This window comes from Myotis yumanensis, unplaced genomic scaffold (genome assembly GCF_028538775.1).
Source record: "Myotis yumanensis isolate MYYU_CA2020_CCGP unplaced genomic scaffold, mMyoYum1.0.hap1 SCAF_1, whole genome shotgun sequence".
NCBI classification, from domain to species: Eukaryota; Metazoa; Chordata; class Mammalia; order Chiroptera; family Vespertilionidae; genus Myotis; species Myotis yumanensis.
In genome coordinates this window covers 108,846,080-108,858,319 of record NW_027223752.1, presented here as the reverse complement: position 1 = coordinate 108,858,319, position 12,240 = coordinate 108,846,080, and the positions used below count along the sequence as shown (strand labels likewise).

General features: G+C 36.6%; 1 protein-coding gene across 23 annotated transcripts in view; it reads left to right on the top strand.

Annotated features, from left to right (window-relative positions):
* PARD3 (par-3 family cell polarity regulator) overlaps positions 1–12,240 on the top strand; it is a 798,768-nt gene that overhangs the window by 521,198 nt on the left and 265,330 nt on the right. For all 23 annotated transcript variants that reach the window (XM_070429321.1, XM_070429362.1, XM_070429354.1 and 20 more), the window contains one exon: positions 4,914–5,141. In XM_070429321.1, the coding sequence (XP_070285422.1) occupies positions 4,914–5,141 (228 nt within the window). The remainder of the gene's footprint in view (positions 1–4,913; positions 5,142–12,240) is intronic.

The window sequence follows — 12,240 nt, the reverse complement described above, 5'->3', positions numbered from 1 at the left end:
AGAATTAGCTCATAGTTACCTGACATTGAAATTAGACTGTATAATGTATATTGCTCCTTATCTTAACTTTGTGAACCTGTTTAAAAGTTTTTGTGCTCTAGCCGGTTTGGCTCAGTGGATAGAGCTTTGGCCTGCAGACCAAAGGGTCCCAGGTGTGATTCTGGTCACATGGTTGTAGGCTCCTCCCCGGCCCAGGCCCTGGTTATGGTGCATACAGGAAGCAAGCAATCAGTGTTTCTCTCTGTCTTTCCCTCTCCCACTCTCTCTAAAAATCAATGGAAAAATATCCTCAGGTGAGGATTAATCCTATATAATAAAGAGGTAATAACATCCCCCAAGGGGTCCCAGATTGGAGAGGGTGCAGGCTGGGCTGAGGAACACGCCCCCCGCCCAAGTGCATGAATTTCGTGCACTGGGCCTCTAGTAAATAAATAAATAAAATAATAAATGTTTTTGTTGTTGTTTTGTTTTGTTAACTATTTAGGATAACTTCAAAATGCTGTCTAAATTATTTCATAGAAACAATTGGTTATATTGAACTGGGATTTTGCATTATAGTATATTTTACTTTTTATGTTATTTTATGAAAATAATAAAAGGAAAGTTTTTATTTACAATTAAAGTAATGTGCTTTGTACAATTGAGAATAGTGTTTTAATTATTCTAGGTCCAGTATGATGTGGCAATTATACCACTTACCACTAATTAGGTTCAATTCACCTTTTTAACCTATAGTAGTAATTGGTTTGAAAATGTGTATCCCACATATATATGTAAAGATGATTGTGAATTGGAGTTTTCACAATCTGTAGAGTAAAAGATAGATTGTAAAAATTATATCCAATAAATCATGGATTCACTGTAGTGCAAAGCAATTGACTATAGCCTCAGCTGTTAGTAAGTAGTTTTTTCTCTTATCAAACAAAATTCATTTAAATTTTGAACTAAGGTGAAAGAAAATCATTTTTGATAGTTTTCATATGTAAAATAATTTTTAGTTTTTGGAGATATTATTTTACAGTATTTTTAGGAAGTAACTTCTGTCCAAATTAATGTTCATAAAAACCAAAGTGAAAAAATTCAATAAAGAATATGAATTTTTACATTATGACAATTAGGTAAAGTAAAGGAAAATACTTAATTTAAACAACTCACTACTACTAAAAAAGAATAGAACAATTCATTGTGATTAAAATATAATGATATTCAGATTTTAACTGGAAACATTAAATAACTTTCATGGTGAGAAGGGAAATTTTATCACCTTAATTGAATCGTGTTTATAGTGTTTTAACATCCTAGATATAAAGAGCTTTTTTTCTCTTTATTTACTACTAGAGGCCCGGTGCCCAAAAATTTGTGCACTCGCGGGGGGGGGGGGGGGGGGTCCCTCATCCCCGCCTGCGCCCATTCACAGTCCAGGACCCCTTGGGGGATGTCCACCTGTCAACTTAGGCCCACTCCCCAGGGGATCAGGCCTAAGCTTGCAGTCAGACATCCTTCTGGCAGCCAGGGAGCCCTCGGGGGATGTCCAACTAAAGGCTTAGGCCCCCAAGGGATCGGGTCTAAACCGTTAGTTGGACATTTTTAGTGCTGCCACGGAGGTGGGAGAGGCTCCTGCCACCACCTCTGCACTGGCCAGCCATGAGCCAGCTTCTGGCTGAGTGGCACTCCCCATATGGAAGTGCACTGACCACCAGGGGGCAGCTCCTGCATTGAGTGTCTGCCCCCTGGTGGCCAGTGCGCATCATAGCAACCGGTCATTCTGCCGTTCAGTCAATGTGCATATTAGCCTTTTATTATTATTATGTAGGATGTGCAGACCATCCTACAAATTAAATTGGAAAAACTTGGGCTTGGGCAAAAAATAAAATTATTATATAGACAACAAATTTTCAGTTATTTTTCTCATTTCACTTCACTTGAATTTTTAAGATTATCATGATTTTATAGTTTAGTCCAGAGTTTTTTAGTAGAGTCATAGTGGAATTTTTAGCATAGATTGTCTGTCTAGCCATAAGCCTTTTATAATGAAAACTGAATTCCATTTCTCTTTGCCCTTGCAAAAGACATTCTATACTTGTTCTTCAGCAAGAGGGGCAGGAATAGAAAACGAGACCTAGGGAAAACAGTGTGATTATTATTTTCATTTAGTTCATGGAATTACGGGTTTTGTGATATTTGGGAGGTAAATTTACTTTCTAAAAGAAAAGAGAGGACAGGAATTAGAAGATAATTGGGTTGCTAACAGTTTAATCCTTGAATAGAAAAAATAAAGTATCCTAACGGACTAAAAGATTTATATAAGGAGCTTTAAATATTATTTAAAAATGAAAAGATAATTGATTTTTTTGTGTTTTGTAAATACCACTAATTCTTTGCCCATATTTTAATAAGAAACAAATTTTCAATTTTCCTTACTAGTAAATGTGGAATTTTTAATATTAGGGATCTCACTAACCCTCATCCAGGAATTTAAACACATTAGTTAACTAAACCTTTGTTAAAGTTTCTTTGACAAATATAATACTTAGGTGAATAATAACAATTTTACAGATCAAGAATCAGCAAGCTCTTTCTGTAAAAGACCAGATAGTAAATATTTACAGAGGCCATTATAGCAGTTACTTAATTCTGATGTAACATAAAGCAGCTATAAAATATATGTAAACAAACAGGCAAGGTTTGTTTCAAAATTTTTTTCCAGATTTGGCCCCAGATCTACTGATCCCTGTTATAGATTCACAAATTATAGATGCTTTGTTTTTATAATATTTTATTGTGAAAATAACCATATATTAATATAGAGACAGTAGTTCATTGATCTGTCATATATCCCATACACACCATTGATAATTATCAACATTTTGTTAAAATGTTATTCTACAGTATAACCTCTGATTTACACTTACAAAATATCTATTGCTTGTTTAGTTATACTTTGTTTTGCTTCCCAGATTTGCCTGCATTTATGTATTTTTTAAATTTATTTTTTGTTAACTATCACCCAAGGATATTTCTTCCAAGTTTTTATTTATTTTATTTTTTAAATTTATCTTTATTGTTGAAAGTATTACAGATGTCCCCTTTGTTTTCTTTTCCCATTGACCCTCTCAACCCCACACCAGCCCCTCCCAGGCCTTCACTACACAATTGTCTGTGTCCATGGGCTGTGCATACATGCATATAAGTTCCCCAGTTAATCTCTCCCCCCATCCACACCTTCCCTCTGAAGTTTTTGTTTGTTCTATGCTTGTATGTTGCTGGATCTATAAATGTTCATCAGTTTATTTTGTGCATTTTTTGAAACCAAGAAATCACCAAATATTTGCTTTATTCATTTTGGTTCCTTGATTTCTTAATTTTTTGTTCAGTTACTTGGAACAAAATTTGTTTCCATCCTGTGACATAGCTTTTATGGGTATTTAGAACACAAACTTGTCAAAAGTTATACTAATGTTATCAAGAGAAAAAGTATTATTGATCATTCTGGAAAGAAATAGTTTATGTGAATTTTTGTCATAAAATAATCTATATATATATGCAAACCTACATTGAGAAAGTTAAATAAATCATCTTTTTCTTCCCAAGCACAATAATTATGGGATAATATTTCTTCATTGGAATCATCTGTCTGTCTTTTTGCCTGTTACATTTTTAACATATTTAAACTTAAAATTGCCATCTCATTGTGAAAATTAGGTGAAGATGTAATGTAAATGAATCTTAAAAAGATAATTCTTGTTTTGACTCTCTGAATTTAATTTTTACTCAGCTTTACACTCTGAGCCATAAAAAGCCTATGTCATCACCATATGTCTTTTAGTAATACCTTACCAAAGCTACTTCTGAATTATTAATCAATCGAGAGGCTGATGACCCATGTAGAGACAAACTAGTCTCTCCCACCTGCCCATTTGTTTGCATGAGTTTTTCTAATCATGTACGTGAAGAACTAATTTGTAACTTGGATTTCCCAGGTGGTAGAACAAAGCAGGTACTTCAGTAATCTAGAGCCTAAATTTATCTACTTTTAAGCCCCAGGTTAGGCAGTGATGGATGACACTTGCTTACCTAGTTAAAGAAATCTGTTTTGATTGCCTCCTAAAGCATGGTGCTCTTGGTGTTATCTCAGGCCTTTCTGCCCTCGATCTCAAGAAATAGGGGCAAATTGTGAATTCTCTGAGTTCTTCCCTCCATCTTACTGAAAAGTTTTTTGGTAATTGGTTAGCACTTATTTCTCAAGGAGATATTATTTCCAGGTCTGGAAGTCTTAACTCCTCATGTCAGCTCTTCAGTCTCTCCTTTGTTACCTCTATCTAGGGAGAGCCCTTATGTAATTTGTTTCTGTTCAAGTCTTGTATTGATTCTTTCCATGGAATGTTAATACTGCCCAGAATGAGGTTTCAGCCTGGTGTCAGGGTGCCCTAATGGTATCGGTGACATGTAGTCTTTTGTGCTCTCTTTAAGTATGAGTTGTGAACATGCACTGTACTTGATGGAGCTCATTGATATGAAAGTGTAACTTCTGTTAAAAATTCGAAATATATTTCCAAATTTTGAACTATCAAAAACTAATTTCAATGAAGTTGAAAAGAGTACTCTTGGTTGTTTACCTTAGCCTTCTCATTATTTGTGCTCTACTAGTGAGCCTTTGGGTTATTCTGGTTCTTTTAGATTATTTACATAACTAGGAGCAGATGATTTGACAAAAATTTCACTTGGGCCAAAAATGGAAATTAATAACTTAAAGCTTAAAGTTTTACCTCATGAAAATAAAGAAAATAGACAAAATTTAATAAATATTTGGGAAAAATAAAAATGACTTAATTTTTTCCTTAATTTGTAAATGTTCAGGAAGATAAATTCCACCACTAGTTCTAATTAACATTTTATTTTTGTAACCCTCCAAGGTTCCCCCAGCAGAGATGTGGGACCTTCCCTAGGTCTGAAGAAGTCAAGCTCATTAGAAAGTCTTCAGACAGCAGTTGCTGAGGTGACTTTGAATGGGGATATTCCTTTCCATCGCCCACGACCTCGGATAATCAGAGGAAGGGGGTGCAACGAGAGCTTCAGAGCTGCCATTGACAAGTCTTACGATAAACCCACAGTGGATGATGATGATGAAGGCATGGAGACATGTAAGTTTATAATGTAAGAAAGAAAAGCAGTTGCAAATAGCTCAATAAAGCAGCAGTTTTTTAAAGTGTACCTCAGGGAACCCTGGGGTTCACAGTACCCTTCACAGGGAGGTCTAAACTACTTTCATAATAAGAAGTTGTTTATCTTTTTATTCTTTTTTTTTTAAATATATTTTATTGATTTTTCACAGAGAGGAAGGGAGAGGGATAGAGAGTCAGAAACATCGATGAGAGAGAAACATCGATTAGCTGCCTCCTGCACACTCGCCACTGGGGATGTGCCCGCAACCAAGGTACATGCCCCTGACCAGAATCGAACCTGGGACCCTTCAGTCCGCAGGCTGATGCTCTATCCACTGAGCCAAACCGGCCAGGGCAATCTTTTTATTCTTATTCTCTCACAGCTATACAGTGGGGTTTTCTAGAGGCAACATGTCATGTGACATTGTGGTAGAATGAATGCACATCAGATAGAAAAATCTTGTCTTTTCAGCCAGGTTTTAATGAGATTTGCTAAAATATAAAACAGTGCCACTGTTCTCACTATTATTTTTGGAAAAAGAGGTATTTTTTGTAAAAATATAATTTCTGTTAACATGAAATTTTATTTTTATAAAGTAATTAGTATTTTTAAGCTTTCTGTTTTAATTCAGTCAATATTGATAATACATAATATTTTTATTTTGAGTTCTTAATAATTTTTAGGATCATAAAGATATATTGAGACCAAAATGTTTGAAAACCACTGCAACAGAGTATATGTATAATGTGATGTCTTCAATGACTATATTAATAATCTATGATTTTAAAAACATTTCTGTTTTGTTTTTATGAATTTCTCATGCTTTCCTTGAACTAAACTAACAAGATATTTTTATGAGTGTGTATTTCCAAATCGCAAAGTATTTTAAGCCAAGACAATTAAAAGTCAAAGGTTAATATGAATGAGCAATATGTTTTTCATCATATATTGAGAAAAAATTAACATTTATAAATATGTACAATCGTATGCCTCAGGGAGTTATCAAACATTTATGGTATAAATATAACCATTCAATTTAAAAGTAAGGGAAGAACTCTACTAGTTTACATAGAAGAGAAAGGGCTTAGGAATTTTAATAGTAAAAACTATTGATTAGCTTATACTGTTCATAACTACTAATTTACATTGTAAGAAAAGTTGGAGACACCACATCTTGAAGGTAAAGCAAAGACCAGAGATAATTCAAGTGGATTGCAAACTACTTACAATTTAATGTTTGGATGGAATTCGTTCTCATACATATATAAGGAAAATTGTGGTGAGGAGGAAGAGTTTTTTGTTTTGTTTTTTAATTTAAATTCTTTATTGTTTAAATATTACATGAGTCTCCTTTTTCCTCCATTGACCTCTCCCCCGCCACTCCCACCTATAAGCACAAGCCCTCACCCCCCTCCCCCCCTACTGTCTGTGTCCATTGGTTTTGCTCATATGCATGCATGTAAGTACTTTGGTTGATCTCTTACCCCCTCATCCCCCAGCCTTCCCTCAGGTTGGACAGTCTGTTCGATGCTTCTGTGTCTCTGGTTCTATTTTTTTTCATCAGTTTATATTGTTCATTATATTCCACAAATGAGTGAGATCATGTGATATTCATCTTTTTCTGACTGGCTTATTTAACTTAGCATAATGCTCTCCAGTTCCATCCATGCTGTTGCAAATGGTAAGAATTCCTTCTTTTTTACAGCAGTGTAGTATTCCATTATGTAGATGTACCACAGTTTTCTAATCCACTCATCTGCTGATGGGCACTTAGGCTGTTTCCAAATCTTAGCTATGGTGAATTGTGCTCTTATGAACATAGGGGTGCATATATACTTTCTGATTGGTGTTTCTGGTTTCTTGGGATATATTCCTAGAAGTGGGATCAATAGGTAAAATGGGAGTTCCATTTTTAATTTTTTGAAGAAATGCCATACTGTTTTCCACAGTGGCTGCACCAGTCTGCATTCCCACCAGCAGTGCACGAGTGTTCCTTTTTCTCCACATCCTCTCCAGCACTTGTCGTTTGTTGATTTGTTGATGATAGCCATTCTGACAGGTGTGAGATGGTACCTCATTGTTTTGATTTGCATCTCTCGGATAATCAGTGACTTTGAACATGTTTTCGTATGTCTCTTTGCTTTCTGTATGTCTTCTTTCAAAAAGTATCTATTTAGGTCCTTTGCCCATTTTTTGATTGGGTTGTTTATCTTCCTTTTGTTAAGTTGTATGAACTCCCTATAAATTTTGGAGATTAAACCCTTATCAAAGATAACATTGGCAAATATGTTCTCCCATGCAGTGGGCTTTCTTGTTGTTTTGTTGATGGTTTCTTTTGCTGTGCAGAGCTTTTTATTTTGATGTATTCCCATTTGTTTAGTTTCTCCTTTGTTTCCATTGCCCTAGGAGCTGTATCAGTAAAAATATTGCTACAACATATGTCTGCTATTTTTCGGCCTGTGGAGTCTTCCAAGATTTTTATGGTTTCGGTTTCCCTTTATCCATTTTGAGTTTCTTTTTGTGTATGGTGTAAGTTGGTGGTCTAGTTTATTTATTTATTTATTTTTTGCAAGTATCTGTCCAATTTTCTCAACACCATTTATTAAAGAGACTGTCTTAACTCCATTGTATGCTCTTGCCTTCTTTGTCAAATATTAATTGAGCATAATGGCTTAGGTTGGGTTCTGGGTTCTCTGTTCTGTTCTGTTCCACTGGTCTGTATGTCTGTTCTTCTGCCAGTACCAGGCAGTTTTGAGAACAGTCGCTTTGTAATATAGCTTGATATCTGGTATTATGATCCCTCCAACTTTGTTCTTCTTTCTCAGTATTGCTGCAGCTATTCGGGGTCTTTTTTTACTCCAGATGAATTTTTGGAGAGTTTGTTCTGGGTCTTTGAAATATGCCATTGGTATTTTAATGGAGATTGCATGGAATCTATAGATTGCTTGGGGTAATATAGACATTTTAATGATGTTGATTCTACCAATCCATGAACATGGTATATTCTTCCATTTGTTTATGTCTTCCTCTATCTCTTTTTAAAGTGTCCTGTAATTTTCTGAGTACAGGCCCTTTACCTCCTTGGTTAAATTTATTCCTAGGTATCTTAATTTTTTGTTGTAATTGTAAATGGGATTGTTTTTTTAGTTTCTCTTTCTTTGAGTTCATTATTGGTGTATAAAAAAGCCATAGATTTCTGGGTATTCCTGCTACATTGCCAAATTCATTTATTAAGTCTAGTAGTTTTTTGATAGAGTCTTTATGGTTTTTGATGTACAATATCATGCCATCTGCGAATAATGACAATCTTACTTCTTCGTTTTCAATTTGGATGCCTTTTATTGCTTCTTCTTTCTGATCGCTATGGCTAGTGCTTCTAGTACTATGTCAAACAGAAGTGGTGAAAGAGGGCATCCCTGTCTTGTTACTGTTCTTAGGAGAAATATTTTTAGTTTTTGCCCATTGAGTATGACGTTGGCTGTAGGTTTGTCATATAAGGCTTTTATTATGTTGAGGTATGTTCCCTCTATTCCCACTATGCTGAGAGTTTTTATCAGAAAAGGGTGTTGGATTTTGTCAAATGCCTTTTCTGCATCAATTGATATGATTATGTGATTTTTGTCTTTCAGTTGTTTATGTGATGCATCACGTTTATTGATTTGCGGATATTGTACCATCCTTGCATCCCTGGTATAAATCCCACTTGGTCATCGTGTATGATCTTTCTAATGCAATGCTGGATCCGGTTTGCTAGAATTTTGTTGAGGATCTTGGCATCTATGTTCATCAGGGATATTGGCCTGTAATTCTCTTTCTTTCTAATGCCTTTATCTAGTTTGGGGGTTAGGGCAGGGGTGGGCAAACTTTTTGACTCGAGGGCCACCATGGGTTCTTAAACTGGACCGGAGGGCCGAAACAAAAGCATGGATGGAGTGTTTGTGTGAATTAATATAAATTCAAAGTAAACATCATTACATAAAAGGGTACAGTCTTTTTTTTTTTTTAGTTTTATTCATTTCAAACGTGCCGGATCCGGCCCGTGGGCCGTAGTTTGCCCACAGCTGAGTTAGGGTAATGCTGGCTTCATAGAAAGAGCTTGGAATTGTGCCTTCCTCTTGAATATTTTGGAATAAATGGAGAAGGATAGGTTTTAGTTCTTCTTTGAATGTATGGTAAAACGCCCCTGTGAAGCCATCCAGTCCAGGACTTTTGTGATTACTGTTTCAATTTCATCCGTGGTTATCAGCCTATTCAGGTTTTTTCAGTCTTTCTGATTGAGTTTTGAAAGGTTGTATTTTTCTAGGAATAGGTCCATTTCATTGAGGTTGTCCAGTTTGTTGGAATAGAGTTGTTTGTAGTATTTTTTTTACAATCCTTTGAATGTCTGTAGGGTTAGTTGTTACTTCACCTCTTTCATTTCTGATTTTGTTTATTTGGGTCCTCTCTCTTTGCTTCTTGGTGAGTCTGGCTAGAGGTTCATCAATCTTCTTTATCCTTTCAAAGAACCAGCTCTTGGTTTCACTGATCTTTTGTATTGTTTTGTTTTTTTTTATCTCTATGTCATTTATTTTTGCTCTGATCTTTATTATTTCCTTCCTTCTGGTTACTCTGGGCTTTTCTTGTTGCTTTCTTACTAATTCTTTAAGTTGCAAGGTTAAATAATTTATTACCATTTTTTCTTCTTCTTTTTTTTTTTTTTTTTTACAGGTAGGCCTGTAGAGCTATGAACTTCCCTCTCAGGACTGCTTTCATTGTATCCATAGATTTTGGGTTGTTGTGTTTTCATTGTCATTTGTTTCCAAGATGGTTTTTTGTTTCTTCTTTGATCTCTTTTGTAGCCCAATCATTGTTTAATAGCATGCTATTTAGCCTCCAAGTGTTTTATTTTTTTTTCATTGTTTTTATTGTAGTTGATTTCTAATATTATGCCATTGTGATCTGAGAAGATGCTTGGTATGATTTCTGTCTTCTTGAATTTAAAGAGACTTTACCTGTGTCCTAATATGTGGTCTATCTTTGAAAATGTCCCATGTGTACTGGAGAAAAACGTATATTCTGTAGCTTTTTCGTGAAATGTTCTGAAGATGTCAATTAAGTCCTTCTGATCTAGTGAATCATTTAGGATTGCTGTTTCTTTTCTGATTTTTTGTTTACAGGATTTTTCCAGTGGTGCCAATGGGGTATTAAAGTCCCCTACTATGACTGTATTGCTGTTGATCTCTCTCTTGATATCTTCCAGAAGTTTTTTTTATGTATTTGGGTGCTCCTGCTTTGAGTACATATATGTTTACGAGAGTTATATACTCTTATTGAATTGCTCCCTTTAGTATTATGAAGTGGCCTTCCTTATTTCTTGTTATGACCTTTACTTTGAGGTCTATTTTGTAGATATAAGTATTGCTATCCCAACTTTTTCTCATTATCATTTGACTAAAAAATTGTTTTCCATGCCTTCACTATCAGTCTGTGTGAATCCTTTGTTCTGAGGTGGGTCTCTTTTAGACAGCAAATATATGGGTCATGTTTTCTTATCCATTCAGCTACCCTATGTCTTTTGATTGGGGCATTTAATCCATTTACGTTTAATATTATTATTGATAAGTACTTGTTTGTCACTATTTTAATTCTTTATGCTTGTATTCCTTCTTGCCTTTTTATTTCTTCTTTTTACAGCAGTCCCTTTAGCATTTCTTGCATTGCTGGCTTGGTGGTAATAATGTCTTTTAAAAAAACCCAACATGTTTTGTCCTAGCTGGTTTGGTTCAGTGGAAAGAGCATCAGCCTGCAGACTGAAGGGTCTCGGGTTCGATGCCAGTCAAGGACACATGCCCGGGTTCTGGGCTCGATCCCCAGTGGGGGATGTGCAGGAGGCAGCTGATTGGTGATTCTTTCTCATCATTGATGTTTCTCTCTCTCTTTCCCTCTCCCTTCCTCTCTGAAATCATTAAAAAATATCAAACAAACAAAAAAAACACATTTTTATTGATTTTAGAAAGAGAAGGAGGGAGAGAGAGATAGAAACATCAATGTGGAGGAAACATTGATTGCTTGCCTCCTGTATGCCCACTATTGGGGATCAAGCCTGCAACCCAGGCATGTGCCCTCACCTGAAATCCAACTGACAGCCTCTTGGTGCATGGGTCAGTTCTCAATCAACTGAGCCACACTGACTGGACAAGGAAGAAGAGTTTTCAATAAAAATCACATTCTTGATTTTGGAGATGGTGGCATAGGTAAACAAACACCTGTACTCGCTGCCTCCCACAACCACATCAAAATTACAACTAAAATGCAGACCAACCATCATTCAGAACCACTGGAAAGCTGGCTGAATGGAAGTCCTGCAACTAGAGAAGTAAAGAAGAAAGCACACCAAGACTGGTAGGAGGTATGGAGGCACAGAATGGGCTGCTCCAGCACTCACGTGTGCTGCTTTTTTAATCAGGAGGGATATCATCTCTGCGGAGGCTGCCCTGAGGAGCAAGGGGTCTCAGCCTCACACCAGACCCCCGGCCCAGTCCCAGAGCTGGGAAGAGAAGTCTCTATGGGCAGTAAGAACTATGGGCTATAAAAACCAGTGTGGATTGGGGCTCAGTGACACAGAGGCTGCTGGAGACCCAGCTGTTCCTCTTAAAAGGCCAGCTCCACAAACTGAACTTACAAGATCCTGTTTCCTCTGAGCTCCAGAACCAGGGCAAGGCTCTTGGGAACACAGACACATATAAGCAGGAACTAGATTGTGTAGCATTGAGGCAGGAATTCGGTGTGGCAGCTTTCTCCCAGATGGAGGTGTTTGCAGGGATCATTGTTCCTGTGCTGGGACCCCATGGTCGCAGGGCTGACTGGCAGGCTTTTCTGTTTGCTCCACCCTGGTGATTCCCTAAGACATCACCTCATCCAGTTTACAACCCCACCCATGCTGTGTGCAGCGGCTTTTGCATATGAATGGCCTGTCCTTGCCCAGGCTAAAATCTCTCAAGCAAGCTGCATATGGGTCAGGGAGCCCCAAACCTATCAATAAAACACCCAAGACCCGAAACCAGCACCAGCCTGCCTTGCTTCATAGCTGGGCCTCAT